The following is a 16,128-nucleotide window of genomic DNA, read 5'->3' on the forward strand; positions in this document are numbered from 1 at the left end:
AATCCCCTACCCCCAACCCTGCCCCCAAGGCCTTTGATAAGATTCCACATGGTCGGCTGCTCCTGAAGGTTAGATTATGTGGAATACAGGGGGAGCTGGCAAATTGGATACACAATTAACTTGATGTTGGAAGCAGAGTGTAATAGTGGAAGGACTATCAGACTGGAGGCCTGTGACTAGTGGAGTGCCTCAGGGCTCAGTGCTGGGCCCACTGCTGTGTGTTGTCTATATCAATGATTTGGATGAGAATGTCCAAGGCCTGATTAATAAGTTTGCTGATGACACTAAAATAGATGGTATCATGGACAGTGAGGAAGGTTCTCAGAAATTGCAGCAGGACCTTGATCAGCTGGGAACGTGGGCTGAGAAACGGCAATTGGAGTTTAATATCGATAAGTGTGAGGGCTTGTATTTGGAAAGTCAAATCAAGGTAGGAGTTTCATGGTGCATGGTAGGGTCTTAAGGAGTGTAGTGGAACAGAGGGACCTTGGAGTTCAGGTGTACGGTTCTCTGAAAGTGGAGTCACAGGTAGACAGGGCAGTGAAGGTGGCTTTTGATACACTGGCCTTCAGCAGTCAGGGCATTGAGGATAGAAGTTGGGAAGGTGTGTTGCAGTTATACAGGATGTTGGTGAGGTGGCACTTGGAGTATTGTGTTCAGTTTTGGTCACCTTGCTATAGGAAGGATGTTATTAAATTGGAAAGAGTGCAGCAGAAATTTACAAAGATGTGTCTGGACTCAAGAGTTTGAGTTATAGGGAGAGGTTGGACAAGTGAGGACTCTTTTCTTTAGAGGGTAGTAGACTGTGGGGGGGATCTTATAGAGGTGTGTAAGATCATGAGAGGCATGGATACAGTGAATACATTTAGTATTTTTCCCAGAGTTAGGGAATAGAGGACTAGAGGGCATCAGTTTAAGGTTAGAGGGGAAAGAATAAAAGGGAACTTGAGGGGCAACCTTTTTCTTTTACAGATGGTGGTAGGCATATGGAATGTGCTGTCAGTGGAAGTGGTTGAGGTGGGTACATTAACAACATTTAAAAGGCATTTGGGCAAATACACGGCTAGGAAAGGTTTAGGAGGATATGGGCCAAGTGCAGGGAAATGGGGTTAGCGTGGACAGTGTGGACCAGTTTGGGCCAAAGGGCCTGTCTCTGTGCTGTCAGACACGATGACTGTCTGACTGTTTTCATTCCAACCTCTGGCTGACACTGTGAGCAGCTCCCACACATACCTGGCGAGACCCTGACTGCTGTGTTTGCAATTCCCTGCCTGACGATACACAATTCTCCTGACTGGTGATAAATGGCCCAATAGGGACTGACCTCTATCCACATCTTACCTACACATCCTTATAACCTAGCATGCCACTGGTCAGCAGAAACCAATCAATCTCTCCTTTCAACCAACTCAAAGGCTTTCTGTGGCAGACCATCCTCCTCATTGTTAGATTAGATTACTTACAGTTTGGAAACAGGCCCTTCGGCCCAACAAGTCCACACCAACCCGCCAAAGCGCACCCACCCAGTCTCATTCCCCTACACTAGGGGCAATTTAGCATGGCCAATTCACCTGACCTACACATCTTTGGACTGTGGGAGGAAACCGGAGCACCCGGAGGAAACCCATGCAGGCACGGGGAGAACGTGCAAACTCCACACAGTCAGTCGCCTGAGTTGGGAATTGAACCCGGGTCTCTGGCGCTGTGAGACAGCAGTGCTAACCACTGTGCCACCGTGCCACCCACAATTGTGAACCCCGACAGAATCTCTTTATTTTTAAATTGTGATTCTCGACTCCCTGACCAGGGGAAACACCTTACCTGCATCGATCCTGTCTATGCCTTTCAGTGTTTTGTAGCTTTCAGTCAGGCTACCTCTCATTTCTCGAGTCCAGACCCGGCTTGCCTAACCTCGGTTTGTAAGAGAGCTCCAAACTGCAGGGGGCGCAGTCTGGCGAAGCCTTGTCTCAGTCCCTCTGTGGCAATGGCATCTTCCCTGAGATAGGGAGACCAGACTGCACCGATACTCCAGTCTAACCAAACTCCTACACAACTCAAGCAAGGCATCATTATTCCTGTCCTCAATTCCTCTTGCAACAAAGGTTGTGACAATTCCATTTGTCTTCCTAATAGTTTGCTGCACCAACTTGTCAGCCTTCAGTGATTTATTGACAAGGACATCCAGGTCCGTCTGTACGTCTACACTGTCCAAACACTTCCCATGTAAGGAACACATGTGGATAACCTCACATTTTACCACATTATATTCTATCCTCAGGCAACTGCCTGTGTGGAGTTTGCACATTCTCCCTGTGTCTGCGTGGATTTACTTTGGGAGTTTCCTCCCACAGTCCAAAGATATGCAGTTTAGGTGGATTGGCCATGGGAAATTACCCACAGTGTTCAGGGATGTGCAGGCTCGGTGGGTTAGCCATCGGGAATGCAGGGTTACAGGGATAGGGTCGGGGGTGTGGGTCTGGGTGGGATGCTCTTCATGGGGTAGGTGTGGACTTGGTGGGCTGAATGGCCTGCTCCCACACTGTAGGGACTCTATGATTCCATCTGCTGTGCTCATGCCCAGTCATGAAGCCTGTCCGAATCCTCCTGAAGACACTTAACATTTTTGCCATAACACTTATTCCAAACTGTCGATGTATATTGTGAACAGCTGAGAGCCAGCACTGATCCTTGCCAAGTACTGTGACCCCACTAGTCACAGCCAGCCAACGCGAGAATAGTCCATTTGTTCCTGTTGTCTGTTTTCTGTCTGTTAGCCGATCATTAATCCATGGCAGTACTTTATCACCTGTCACGTGAACTTTAATCTTTCCAACTCGCCTCCTGTCAGGGACTTTATTAAAAACCTTCTGAAAATATAAATGAATGACATCCATCAGCTCTCACAGAGTCATAGAAATGTACAGCATGGAAACAGATCCAGATCTTAGTCAAGTCCCATTTGCTTGCAATTGGCCCATATCACTCTAAACCCTTCCTATTCATAGAGCCATAGTCGTAGAGTCAAAGAGTCATACAGCATGGAAGTAGACCCTTCGGTCCAACCAGTCCATGCCGAACATAATCCCAAGATAAACTAAATCCCACCTGCGTGCTCCTGGCCCACATCCCTCGAAATCCTCCCTCTTTATATACCCATCCAGATGCCTTTTAAATGTTGTAATTGAACCAGGCTCCACCACTTCCTCCTTTCATACACACATGAAAAAGTTGCCCCTCAGGTCTCTTTTCTATCTTTCCCCTCTCACCATAAATCTAATCGCTTTGGATTCCCCTAACCTGCAAGGAAAGTTCTTGCCTATTTACTCTGTTTTTACTCCCTCGTGTTTTTTTTAGATTAGATTACTTACAGTGTGGAAACAGGCCCTTCGACCCAACAAGTTCATACTGACCCGCCGAAGCGCAAACCACCCATACACTTACATTTACCCCTTACCTAACACTAAGGGCAATTTAGCATGGCCAATTCACCTGACCTGCACATCTTTGGACTGTGGGAGGAAACCGGAGCACCCGGAGGAAACCCACGCAGACACGGGGAGAACGTGCAAACTCCACACAGTCAGTCGCCTGAGTCGGGAATTGAACCCAGGTCTCAGGCGCTGTGAGGCAGCAGTGCTAACCACTATGCCACCGTGCCACTCACAATAACCTCTATAAGGTTATTTTAATATAACCTTTTATATAACCTTTTAATATAAATTTTAATAACCTCTATAAGGTCACCCCTCAGCTTCCAGTGCTACAGGGAAAGTAGCCCCGCCTACTCAGCCTCTCCCTATAACTCAAACCCTCCACCCCTGGCAATTTTGGGACAAATTCACAAAACTCCAATAAGTGTGTTAAGCATGATCCCCTATTCACAAATGCACATCAACTATCCCAAGTCAGATGAATGTCATCTAAGTGTCTATCCCATCATTTCTAATGGATTCAGGCACTTTCCTTACTCCTAATATAATATGTCTATAATTCCCTCTTTATTTTTTTCCTTGTTCCTTCTTAAATAGTGGGGTGACATTTGCCAACTTTCAGTCAACAGGGATTCATGCAGAATTTATAGAATTCAGAAGATAATCACCAATGCATCAGCTATCTCTATCGTCACTCCTTTCAATGCTCTGGCTGAAGGCTATCAGCTTCAAAGGATTTATCATGTTTCAGCCTCACTAATTTATCCAATATACTCTTCCAATCACTAATTTCCTTCAACTCATCATTCTCTCTAGTCACTTGGATCTCTAAATGTCGGCGATTTCTCACATCGTCCTTAGTGACAGCAGATACAAAACAATTATTTAGCTTCTTTGTCATTTCTCTATCCCCCATTACTAATCCTCCTGATTTTGCCTTTAATGGATCCATGTTTATCTTTTGCTAAAAAAAAGATTTTTTTACATACCTATAGAAGCCTTTACAGTCCTGTTTTAAGTTTTTGTCAGATTGCATTCATAGCTGAAAATGTGTTGCTGATTAAAGCACAGCAGGATTCCTGAGATGCTGCCTAACCTGCTGTGCTTTAACCAGCAATACATTTTCAGCTGTGATCTCCAGCATCTGCAGACCTCATTTTTTACTCGAAGATTGCATTCATATCCAACCTCTCTTTCCTAATAATTTCTCAGTTTTCCTGTGCTTTATTCTAAAAACCTCCCAATCCTACAGTTAGTTTGGCAACTTTTATAGGTCTTTTATTTTAATCTTCTATGATTATGAACTTCCTTTGTCAGTCACCGCTATATGACCTTTCTTTGGGGTTGTGACACCTGGAAGGATTATATAGTTGCTGTCAGCCAGAGAATAATTCTTTAAGCTTTATCCATTGCCCATGTGCAATCGTGTCTTTTACTGTATTTTCACAACTACCTCCCTTTTTCAAATTTAGCTCCATTGCTTCAGAGAATATTATCATGTTATGGTCACTCAACCCTAAAAGTTCATCCATGACAAGGTTATTAATGAAAATGAAAATAAAGAACTGCAGATGTTGAAAATCAGCAACAAAGGCAAAAATTGCTGGAGAAATTCAGCAGGTCCGGCAGCGTCCTGACTCCCTTGTTGGTAAAGGGTCTGTTCACCTCAGCCTTAAAAAAAGGTCGACGACTCTGAAGAAAACTCAATGGCCCTGCCTCCACCACTTTCTGGCGAAAACAGTATCAAACACTCACAACCCTCAACCAGTGGAGAAATCCCCATCTCAGTCTTAAAAAAGATGTTTCCTGATTTGTAAACCACGTCCTCTAATTCTAAAGCAAAAACAGAAATTGCTGGAGAAACTCAGCATCTGCGGAGAGAAATTAGAGTCGACGTTTCGGGTCCCATGACCGTTCAGATTAGTAATTACCCTTAAGACTATTAATGAGCCCTTTTTAAATTGCATAATATTATATACAAAAGAGCTGTGTTTCAGTTGGTTTCCCAATATACTGCTGGAGGAAGCTATCCCGAACATTCTACAGAAACATATTCTCCACAGCTTTATTGCTCAGTTGGGTTACCCAGTTTATATGGAGCCCAAAAGCACTCCACACTATCAGTGCAATTTGGCATCTTATAAATAACTTCAACCAATACCTTCACAATTCTCCCTCCCATCCAGCTGTGCAAACTTGAAAATTTTGGTCCATCCTCTGAATAAAGACAACTTCTAGTTCCATGGATGCTGGATTCATTGCTACTGTAACGAATTCCACTCATTTGTAATGCATTAAAATATCAAGAAACTTCTCTTCAGTCTTATCAAAGCAACAGGGTTAGTTAGCTCAGTTGCTGGAGAGCTGATGAGTTCAAATCCCACATTATGAGATGATTAGGTTTCCTACAATGTGGAAACAGGCCCTTCGGCCCATCCAGTCCACACCAACCCTACAAGGAGTAATCTACCCTGACCCAGTTCCCTCTGACTAATGCACCTAACACTATGGGCAATTTAGCCAATTCACCTGACCTGCACATCTTTGGATTGTGGGAGGAAACACAGACACAGGGAGAATGTGCAAACTCCACACCGACAGTCACCCGAGGCTGGAATTGAACCTGGGAGCCTGGTGCTGCGAGGCAGCAGTGCTGACCACTGAGCCACCGTGCCGCCCTGATTGCCAGGAAGGATTCTCTTTCTCAATCTCTCTCCTCCCCTGAGGCATGGTGACCCTCAGGTTAAACTATTACCATTTGATACTGTCTAATGAGAGAGCAGAACTATGGTCCTCTGGGACAGTGGACTTTTACTGGGATTTGGTCAAGATGCCAAATAATTCCCTTTCAGGAATCTAGACCTTGTCCTTTGGAAAATCTCTGGCATAGAGGAGATCCCAAATTGTTGAGCACAGTAATCCATTTGGTGTAATTCTTGGAGTCAACAATCTCAGAGTATATGTTTCTGTAGAATGTTCAGGATGGCTTCCTCCAGCAGTATATTGGGAAACCAACTGAAACACAGCTCTTTTGTATATAATATTATGCAATTTAAAAAGGGCTCAGCATTGACACCCAGTTTTGTGAAAAACTTGCTTATCGCCAATTTTGACAAGCTATCAACCGGATGGGTTTCCTTCTACCCTCTTTGTTGAATGGAGGTGAGATCCACACACAATCTTTGTTCTTTGGGAACACTTTTAAGCTCGGAGCACCATTGTCTCAGTTCTGTCATTAGCGACATGACCCCAGCTTTCAATCAGACTGCCTGAGATTTTATTTCCCCATCAAAGGTCAGGAATTTTTCTGTGAGTGTATGAGCTCACGGTTGTAGTTTCTTCCTGCAGCGTAATGTGATATTCCTGCTTTAACTGGCCTCAACCTTTGAGTGGCTTTGGAAATTCTTGTCGAAATTCCCTCACATCCTCATTATGAAGGATTGTCTCTCCTCTCAGTGAAGAGACCGAGATGAATACATACATTTCTGTGCAACAATCTGGTATTCTGCCTCCTCTTTCGAGAATGTTTCACTGACATTTCATCCTGCTGTGGTTAAGCTTGTGATGATGTGCTCACCCACCTGCAGGTTTTAGATTTACTGTGCTGACTCTCACAGACTTCAGCCAATCGCAGAGTCGATGTGATGCAGAGGAGGCCATTCAGCCCATTTTGCTTGCATCAGTTCCAATATCTAGTCTGGGATTGTTAATGAGGGCCAGTCTCCTGCCTTTCCCCCATATCGCTGCACACCATTACTATCCCAAAAGATGGGAACCCATTGCAATCTGTCTCCCCATACTGGACAGTAGCTCCAGTAATGGATTTAAATTCTGTTTCAAATCCCTGTACCTGCGAGATGATGCTGCTCCAGGATCTGTGTTAACTCATGCTAGCCTCTCTCTAAAATACAGCTTTCATCCTTTTGTTCTGTATTTTGTAATACCACCAGCTTTTATCTTGTTGCATGATTTCCATTTCTCTGGAAATGTTACTTTTGCACAACCTTTTCTTAGTTTTGAGGTGACAAAGGTGCTGTTGATGTGCAGTATGTTCGAAGGTTGCTCATACTCGCAGCCGGTGGTCCTTATTTTAGTGTCTGTGATTCGTGTGCCTGTGTTTCCAAACCCACATCTTACGAAACCCTAGTACGGTCAATGACACAGACTCCTGCTCATTTGTTATTGCAGCAGGTTTTCATGAGGGTGACAATGCCAACTCATCCAACTGTGTCAGAGGAATCCATGGTGTTTCCCTACAGCACTGACCAGTGTCTGTGTTGCCTGTCTCTGAGAGACAACAATGCATACATAGACAAAGATACAACAGACACACTTAGAGCTCTAGAAAATAAAAATATATCTATTAAGTACTTAAACGAATAACACGTCCTTTTAACTTCTAGAGCTATTTTAATCACTGTCTTTCACTACCCTGATGTCTGTAACTTCAATCTAAACATCATTACTCAGGAGAATTGGCAACTGGCCAGGCGGAAACTCTGTTCGATGTCTTCACCACACCCTCCTGACATAGGGTACCTCTCTTACAACGTTAATCTTCAAAGTGTTGTTGAACAAAAGGATTTTTTCAGGCTCTTTATACACACGTCTCTGTGCCAAGTGTGTGCCTTATTTGTAATTGTGCATGTACGTGACTAATCCTGAGAGTTTTGTGCAAATGCATTTCTTATTTGGACTTATCCATGCATGTGGACAATCGCGAATGTATTGTCCACTTGTATGCCTTATCTGATAGAGCCTGGTTTCCTGCAGTTTTAACCCTTGGCAGATCTGACTGACTCAGTGTAACTCTATTCACACAGCAGCCCAGCTTAGGCCTCTTCTCAGTTTATCTTACCTTTGTGTTATCTTTAGCCTTATCCAACATCTGCCTGAGCACTGAATTGGCTTGACTGCTTTAATCAATGCATCATACTCCATATTCCAGCCTTGTCTTATCAGAACATCATCACCTATTGGATGTACAGCATAGGCTCGGTGTAACGCTGGCACTGCCATTTCCTGAATTCCTATTGCTGGTCTCACTGTGAGTATTCCATGTGTGTAACACTGTGGAAGAGAGCCACTTGAGTGGGACTCTTGGTGAGCCGATGGTCTGGCCTGGTCTGGTTTGGTAGTGAAAACCAGGGGCACCTGGTTATCAGCAATGCAGCCTACCATAACAAGCAATAACTCCTGGTTGTGGGAGGCCTGAAGATGGAGTCTCCTGGTTGTTCTGGGCCCAGACCTAGATCTCTTGGTTGCGGTAGGCTTGGAGCCAGGGTCTCCTCGTTGTGGTAGGCACGGAGCTGAGATCACTTGGTTGAGGTAGACCCAGAGCCAGGATCTCCTGGTTGTAGATTAGATTAGATTAGATTAGACTTACAGTGTGGAAACAGGCCCTTCGGCCCAACAAGTCCACACCGACCCGCCGAAGCGCAACCCACCCATACCCCTACATATTACCCCTTACCTAACACTACGGGCAATTTAGCTTGGCCAATTCACCTGACCCGCACATCTTTGGACTGTGGGAGGAAACCGGAGCACCCGGAGGAAACCCACGCAGACACGGGGAGAACGTGCAAACTCCACACAGTCAGTCGCCTGAGTCGGGAATTGAACCCGGGTCTACAGGCGCTGTGAGGCAGCAGTGCTAACCACTGTGCCACCGTGCCGCCCAGTGATGGGCCTGGGTCTGTGTCTCCTGATTGTGGTGGGTCTGGAGCCAGGGTCTCCTAGTTATGGTGGCCCTAGACCTGGCTCCCCTGGTTGTTGTAGGCCCAGACCTGGGTCTCCTGGTTGTGATGGGTTTGGAGCCAGGGTCTCCTGATTGTGGTGGGCCCAGACCTGGGTCTCATGGTTGTGGTTGGCCTGGAGCCAGATTCTCCTAGTTGTGGTAGGCCTGGACCTCCGAATCTTGGTTGTGGTGGGTCTGGAGCCAGAATTTTCAAGTTGTGGTAGGCCCGGACCTGTGTCCCCAGGTTGTGGTAGGCCCGGACCTGTGTCTCCTGGTTGTGGTGGGTCTGGAGCCAGGGTCTCCTAGTTGTGGTGGTCCTAGACCTGAGTCCCCTGGTTGTGGTAGGCCCGGACCTGGGTCTCCTGGTTGTGGTGGGTCTGGAGCCAGGGTCTCCCAGTTGTGGTGGTCCTAGACCTGAGTCCCCTGGTTGTTGTAGGCCCGGACCTGGGTGTCCTGGTTGTGATGGATCTGGAGCTAAGGTCTCCTATTTGTGGTAGGCCCGGACCTCCGTCTCTTGGTTATGGTGGGTCTGGAGCCAGATTCTCCTAGTTGTGGTAGGCCCGGACCTGGGTCTCCTGGTTGTGGTAGGCCCGGACCTGAGTCTCTTGGTTGTGGTGGGCCCGGACCTGGGTCTCTTGGTTGTGGTGGTCAGGAGCCGGATTCGCTTGGTTGTGGTAGGCCCGAACCTGGGTGTCCTAGTCCTGGTAGGTCTTGAGCCAGGGTCTCTTGGTTGCGGGATGAGTGTGGGTCCGACATGGGTCCCGGCATCAACGTCCTATTGGCAAGGTGGGCTCAGAGATGAAGCGATGACACCTGAAGAGTGATGACTCCAACATTGGTCATCCAGCTCAGGGCTCATGGTGCAGTTGGTGGAACAAGAGATGGATTGACTTTCAACTTTATCTTTTTATTCTTAAAGCATTCAAATGGTGCCAGGTTGTGGTGACAGTTGGAGTTCTTCACTGTATTTTACGATGTTGTTCATTTTAGAGAACAAGTGACAATAAATCAGCATTCAAGTTATCAAATGGTTGAGATAATGGGAAGGTCTCTCCCAGAGCTGCTATTCCTATGGACAATAGTGACTGACTGAGTGGAGTCAGTACTTGGGTTTTCTGTTCTCTCATGTTGAAATATCTGATTGTGTTTTTTTGACCCTCTCCAGAGTATTGCTGCTTTGTCATGAGGCTTTAAAGTCTTCCGAGGTATTTTCCCTGCCTTTGGAGCCTTCTCCTTTTCCAGCGTCCTGTTCTGCCTTCTCTTCCCTTGCCAGCTGTGTCTCTTGGACTCTGTTTGAATGTCAGATCCTGGCTGTGGAGGTGTTCCTCCAGTCCTCTGTCAGTCAGCTTTATCCTGTACCTTAAACCGAGACTGCTCTCTACACACTGAGATACCAGGCTGCAGTATCACTGACTGTGGGTGCCTATACATACCCTGTCCCTAAGGATGACTGCTCCCCATCATTAACATCATCCTTATGGGCTGCAACACTCCTTTATTTACATATTATATCTGTACATGTCAAATATAACTCGCTAGTGAAGTGTCTAAGACCTCTCTCCTCACATGCTCACTCTAGGTTGGCGTCTTCTCTCTTACTAATGTCAGCGTCACATCCTCAGCTGTATCACTGTGTTTTAAGTGAATGTCATCCGACCCTAGTTGGCCAGTCATTGAGATTGTACCTTCTGTCGTAAACTCTTGCACTCAGCCTTCTTACAGTTTTAAATGAATGGTTAATGAATGGTTAACAGTGGTGAGGGGATTTGCCTCTGGCTTCTATTCTCCAACGCAGACGGTACAAAATTTCAATTGGTGACAACATCAGTGGTGCAGTATATTGTGGCTTGCTGCACAGATATGCAGTACGACATGGAGTGTCAGTGTACCTGCTGTGTACTGTACAATTACACAGCGTATATACAGCATGGTGATGAGATGACAAGGTGTATTAATGTACAAAGGCTGGTGTGCTGGGTTATGAAACCGGAGTGGCTGACTGTAGTGCATTCCTGTATTGATGCTTCCATTCTGATTTAGTTATGAATGCTTCATATTAAATCTGTTTGAAATAAACCTCTCCTTGTCCATTCCCTTGAGTGAATATTCTGGCCAATTAATTCTGAAGTCTATGGCTATGGACTTGACTTGACACAGCAGGACCTGCCTGAGATGTTATCACAGAAATGGTTAAGGGTGCCAGATAGTTATCGATGATAAAGTCAACAGCCCCAGCCATAATCACACAACCCCAGGTTCACAAGGATACCTATCGCATCTCCAAAGCCCCTCCCCCAAGTCCCTCCTCCCTACCTTTTATCTTAGCCCGCTTGGCACACTTTCCTCATTCCTGAAGAAAGGCTCATGCCCGAAACATCAATTCTCCTGCTCCTTGGATGCTGCCTGACCTGCTGCGCTTTTCCAGCAACACATTTTCAGCTCACAAAGGGATCTGACCTCCCACGGTCCCAGAGAATATCCCTGTGGGAGATTCCAAGACCTCTCTGCAAGAGAGTTCTGTAAGGTCATTGAAGAATGCACACCAATAATCAGACTGCTCTTATCACCGAGAACTCCATGCCTTTAATATCAGCGAGCACAGAAGATGGATTACTGTTACATCTTGTTCACTCCGCTGCAATGGAAGCATCCCTTGTGACACAGATGGGTGACCGGTGGGTGGAATCGAATCATGTAACTCGGTTTGAAAAGCAGGATGCCTAAGCCAATATCCGTCCCTCAATCAGCATCGTAAACACAGATTACATTCACAACAACAATTTGCTATTTGTGGGATATAGCTGTGTGCAAGCTGCATTATAACAGCGACTGTAATTCAAAAGTATTTAACTGACTGCAAAGCATTTTCAAACATCATCAGATTGTGAAAGAAGAGAATTCCTTCTTTAATTCCTAAATTACTTCCTGGGACCATTTCTGCTTAATTTTTTTTGCACAGCATTGCTTTGCTTTTGCTGGAATCGCGGTAGAAGTGCTCAGAATAAAACTATTCCATATTCAATGTACTTTTAAGTATCTAGTGCTTTTGAAAAGTGCATTATAATTGCAAAGCCTTGTCACTGCTTCATCTCAGGGTATTGCTGCAGGAGTTTCTCAAGGCAATGCCTTGGGTCTAACTGACTTCAGCTGTTTCATCATGTTCCCTGCAGGACAAGGCCTGGACAGAGCTGATGCTGGTGCAATGTATAGTTTCTCGCTCCCCTTTCTGATATCGAAGAAGTCAGTACCCTAAACAGCAAGGCCTTCACGGGATCTAGACCTTGGCTAATGAGTGGCAAGTTACATTCATGACATTCAATCGACAGCCAATGACCAACTCCAGCAGGAGAGAATCTAACACTCTCCCCGTGCTATTCAGTGACATTACCGTCGCTGAATCCATCAGCAGAAAACATGCTGGGGTCAACGTTGATCAGAAACTGGACTGGGCGCTTCCACCATGGTGACAGGAATGAATCAGAGACTGGGAACTCTGCAAGGATTAATCCATCTCCTAATTCTCTAAATCCTATCCACCATCAAGGCACAAGTCAGGGGAGTGTGATGGAATGCTCCCCACTTGCCTGGATGGGTGCAACTCCAACAACACTCAAGAAGCTCAAAACCATCCAAGACAAAACAATTCACTTGATGGATACACCATCCATCAGCTTCATGCCATCCCACACAGTGGTAATAGTGTGCACCATCTACAAGATACCACCTGCCTCATACCCCCTTTACCTACCAGCCTCCTCAACCACCAACCTTCAATCCTACCCCTTACCCATTTACAATGAGCCCCTCTCTTCACCCACCTGCTACCTTACCCCCTCACCCATTTGTCAATCTGTCCCCTCACCCACCCATTTGCCATCTGACTTCTTTACCCACGCACTTTATACACTTCCCTTCTCTTCACAAAGATGTTTGGGACCTTTACACTGTGTTCACTTCCCAGCATACAGCAGGTAATGCCTTAAAAAGGAGCTATTTCTTCTACAATGGTCCTCCACACTTCTCCCTGCGAGGATTGCTGTCATGAAGGAGCTATCATGAAGGGTGCTGTGCTGAAAGACAGGCCCAAAAGCTGTTAGGAAGGTGAACAGTTCCCATGCTGCCCATCTGATCCGGGGAGGAGCGTTTCTCGGCATTCTGAATTCGATGGGAAGGTGAAGACTCTAATCTGGGCTGATATTCCAGTGCTGTACAGAAGATGATGCTGTGTGGCCAGAGGGAGCCCCATCATTTAACAGATATGTCTCTCGTTGGTTACTGTAAAGATCCTATAGCAGCACAACAACAGGATCACTCTCCATGGCTTCTGGACAATATTAATCTCGAAATAAACGTTGTTAAAAGAGATGAGCTGGTTGTTGAATTGACATACTGTTTTTGGAATCTGTACCTATAGATACAGTGACTACAACTCCAAAGGAACCCATTAGCTGTCAAAGCATTTTGAGATATTCTGATATCAAGAAAGACACTATATGAAAGCAAACTTGATGTTTAGTTCTATGTTTGTCTCTCACAAAGTTCCCCTGGGGTGACTCCATCTCACTTGTGATGCTGCTCTCAGTCACTGCTCCTCATCCTCTGTCACCAGTTATTTGTTTTTGTATGTGTGTGCAGTGTGCGTGTGTATGTCTGCCTGTCGTGTGTGTAGTGTGTATATGTGTGTGTGAGAGTACAGTGTGTGCGTATAATTGTGAGAGTGTGTGTGTCTGTGTGTAACTGAGTGAGTATCTGTGTCTCTGTGTGTTTGTATCTGTGTGTGTCTGTGTGTGTGTCTCTCTCTCTGTGTGTGTATCTGTGTGTGTGTCTGTCTGCATGTGTGTGTGAGAGAGATTGAGTATGTGTGTCTGTGTGTGTGTATCTGTATGTGTATGAATGTGTGTTTGTCTGTCTGTGTGTGTGTGATTGAGTATGTGTGTCTCTGTTTGTGTGTATCTATATATGTATGGATGTGTGTGTGTCTGTCTGTGTGTGAGATTGAGTAGGTGTGTCTCTCTGTGTGTATCTGTATGTGTGTGAATGTGTGTGTCTGTCTCTATCTGTGTATGTGCGTGTGTGAGAGAGAGATTGAGTATGAGTGTCTGTGTGTGTGTGTGTATCTGTATGTGTATGAATGTGTGTGTGTCTATGTGTGTTTGTGTGATTGAGTATGTGTGTCTCTGTGTGTGTGTATCTATATATGTATGGATGTGTGTGTGTCTGTCTGTGTGTATGCGTGTGTGAGATTGAGTACGTGTCTCTTTGCGTGTGTATCTGTGTGTGTGAATGTGTGTGTGTCTGTGTGTGCGTGTGTGAGAGAGAGATTGAGTTTGTGTGTCCTTGTGTGTGTGTATCTGTATGTGTGTGAATGTGTGTATCTGTCTGTGTGTGTGTATCTGTGTGTGTGTGTGTGTGAGAGAGAGAGAGAGATTATGTGTGTCTGTGTGTGTGTGTGTGTGTGTGTGAGATTGAGTATGTGTGTCTCTGTGTGTGTATCTGTATGTGTATGAATGTGTGTGTCTGTCTGTGTGTGTGTGTGTGTATCAGTATGTGCGTGAATGTGTGTGTGTATCTGTGTGTGTGTGTGTGTGGTGTAGTACAGGGAGGGAGATTACTCTTCCATGCCATCTGCACCTTCACCAGTGGAGGGCAGTACAGCCTAACTGAATCCAGGGGCATTACCCCTCTCAAGGACGATGCCATCCCCGTGGGGTCTCCAGCAGCTGGTCTAGTGGGTACTGCCTGGATACTTCATGGTCTTTTTACAGAGACTTCCACCATCTCTTTCTTTGCCATGCAACTTATACTTATTCAAACTGCTGATGATACAGACACACAAGGAGAGAAATTGCTGGAGAAACTCAGCAGATTTGGCAGCAGAGAGAAACAGTTAACTTTTCATCTTCTGAAGAAAAAAGAATCATACTGGACTCAAAACGTTATCTCAGTGTGTCTCTGTCCACAGACGCTGAGTCACAGATAGTGGTTTAGAATTGGAGAACAATATTTGGAATTGCTGCATTTGTTGTGCCTGATGATGTAGCCAACCACAACAATCCCAACACAGGCAAGCCAGGAGTGACGCAGGGAGCCTGAGTGTTTCCTGAGCTACAGGGTAATGTGCGAGCAATAACATTCGAAGTCCCTGTTGTAATACAGGAAATGCAGCAGCCAATTTGTACACACAGCAAGATCCCGCTACTCGAGGAATCAGCAGTTCATCTGTTTTAGGGAATGATTGAAGGATAAATGTTGGTCAGGATTAAAAAGGAGACTTCCCAAGTCCTTCCTAAACATTCCCCAAGAGCGCATAGAGACAGAGCTGCAGTTTAACCACAAGTCTCAGAAACAGAAGTAGGCCATTCAGCCCATTGACTCTCATCTGCCATTCAATAACAGTCTCAAACAAGTATGCTGTTTTGGAAAATATAGGGGATGATGGACTTTCAGGTGAATGTAGCACAAACAGCCAAGCTTATGGTATGGAGACAGGCTCTAATGTGAGGTTCCAAGCAATCGATTGTGATAGGGGACTCTCCAGCCAAAGGCACAGAGAGATGTTTCTGCAGGAGACAGTGAGAAATCAGAATGATGTGTTGCCTCTCTGGTGCAACAGTATCTCAGAGAGAGAGGGCAGAATATCCTCAAAGTGGAGTGGGACCAACAGGAGGTCATTGTACACATTGGAGCCAATGACATAGAAAGGGAAAAGGATGAGAAAGGGGAGAGAGAACATAGAACGTTAAGCAGGAATTCAAAAAGGAGGTCCCCGAGGGTAGTAATATCTGGTTTACTCCTGATGCTACGAGCTAGTGAGGGGAGGAAGAGGAGGATAGAGCAGATGAATGCATGGCTGAGGAGCTGGTGTATGGGAGAAGATGATCATTGGAATCTCTTCTGGGGTAGAAGTGACCTGTACAGGAAGGACGGATTGGACGTGTGTGTGTGTGCTTGTGAGAG

General features: G+C 45.6%; 1 protein-coding gene across 1 annotated transcript in view; it reads left to right on the top strand.

Moving 5' to 3' along the window:
• The window catches only part of LOC132827713 (E3 ubiquitin/ISG15 ligase TRIM25-like), a 103,643-nt gene that overhangs the window by 81,281 nt on the left and 6,234 nt on the right, over positions 1–16,128 (top strand). Inside the window, exons 8-9 of the mRNA XM_060844398.1 lie at positions 9,608–9,664; positions 9,760–9,875. Of these exons, the coding sequence (XP_060700381.1) occupies positions 9,608–9,664; positions 9,760–9,875 (173 nt within the window). The remainder of the gene's footprint in view (positions 1–9,607; positions 9,665–9,759; positions 9,876–16,128) is intronic.

This window comes from Hemiscyllium ocellatum, chromosome 25, assembly GCF_020745735.1.
Source record: "Hemiscyllium ocellatum isolate sHemOce1 chromosome 25, sHemOce1.pat.X.cur, whole genome shotgun sequence".
NCBI lineage: Eukaryota > Metazoa > Chordata > Chondrichthyes > Orectolobiformes > Hemiscylliidae > Hemiscyllium > Hemiscyllium ocellatum.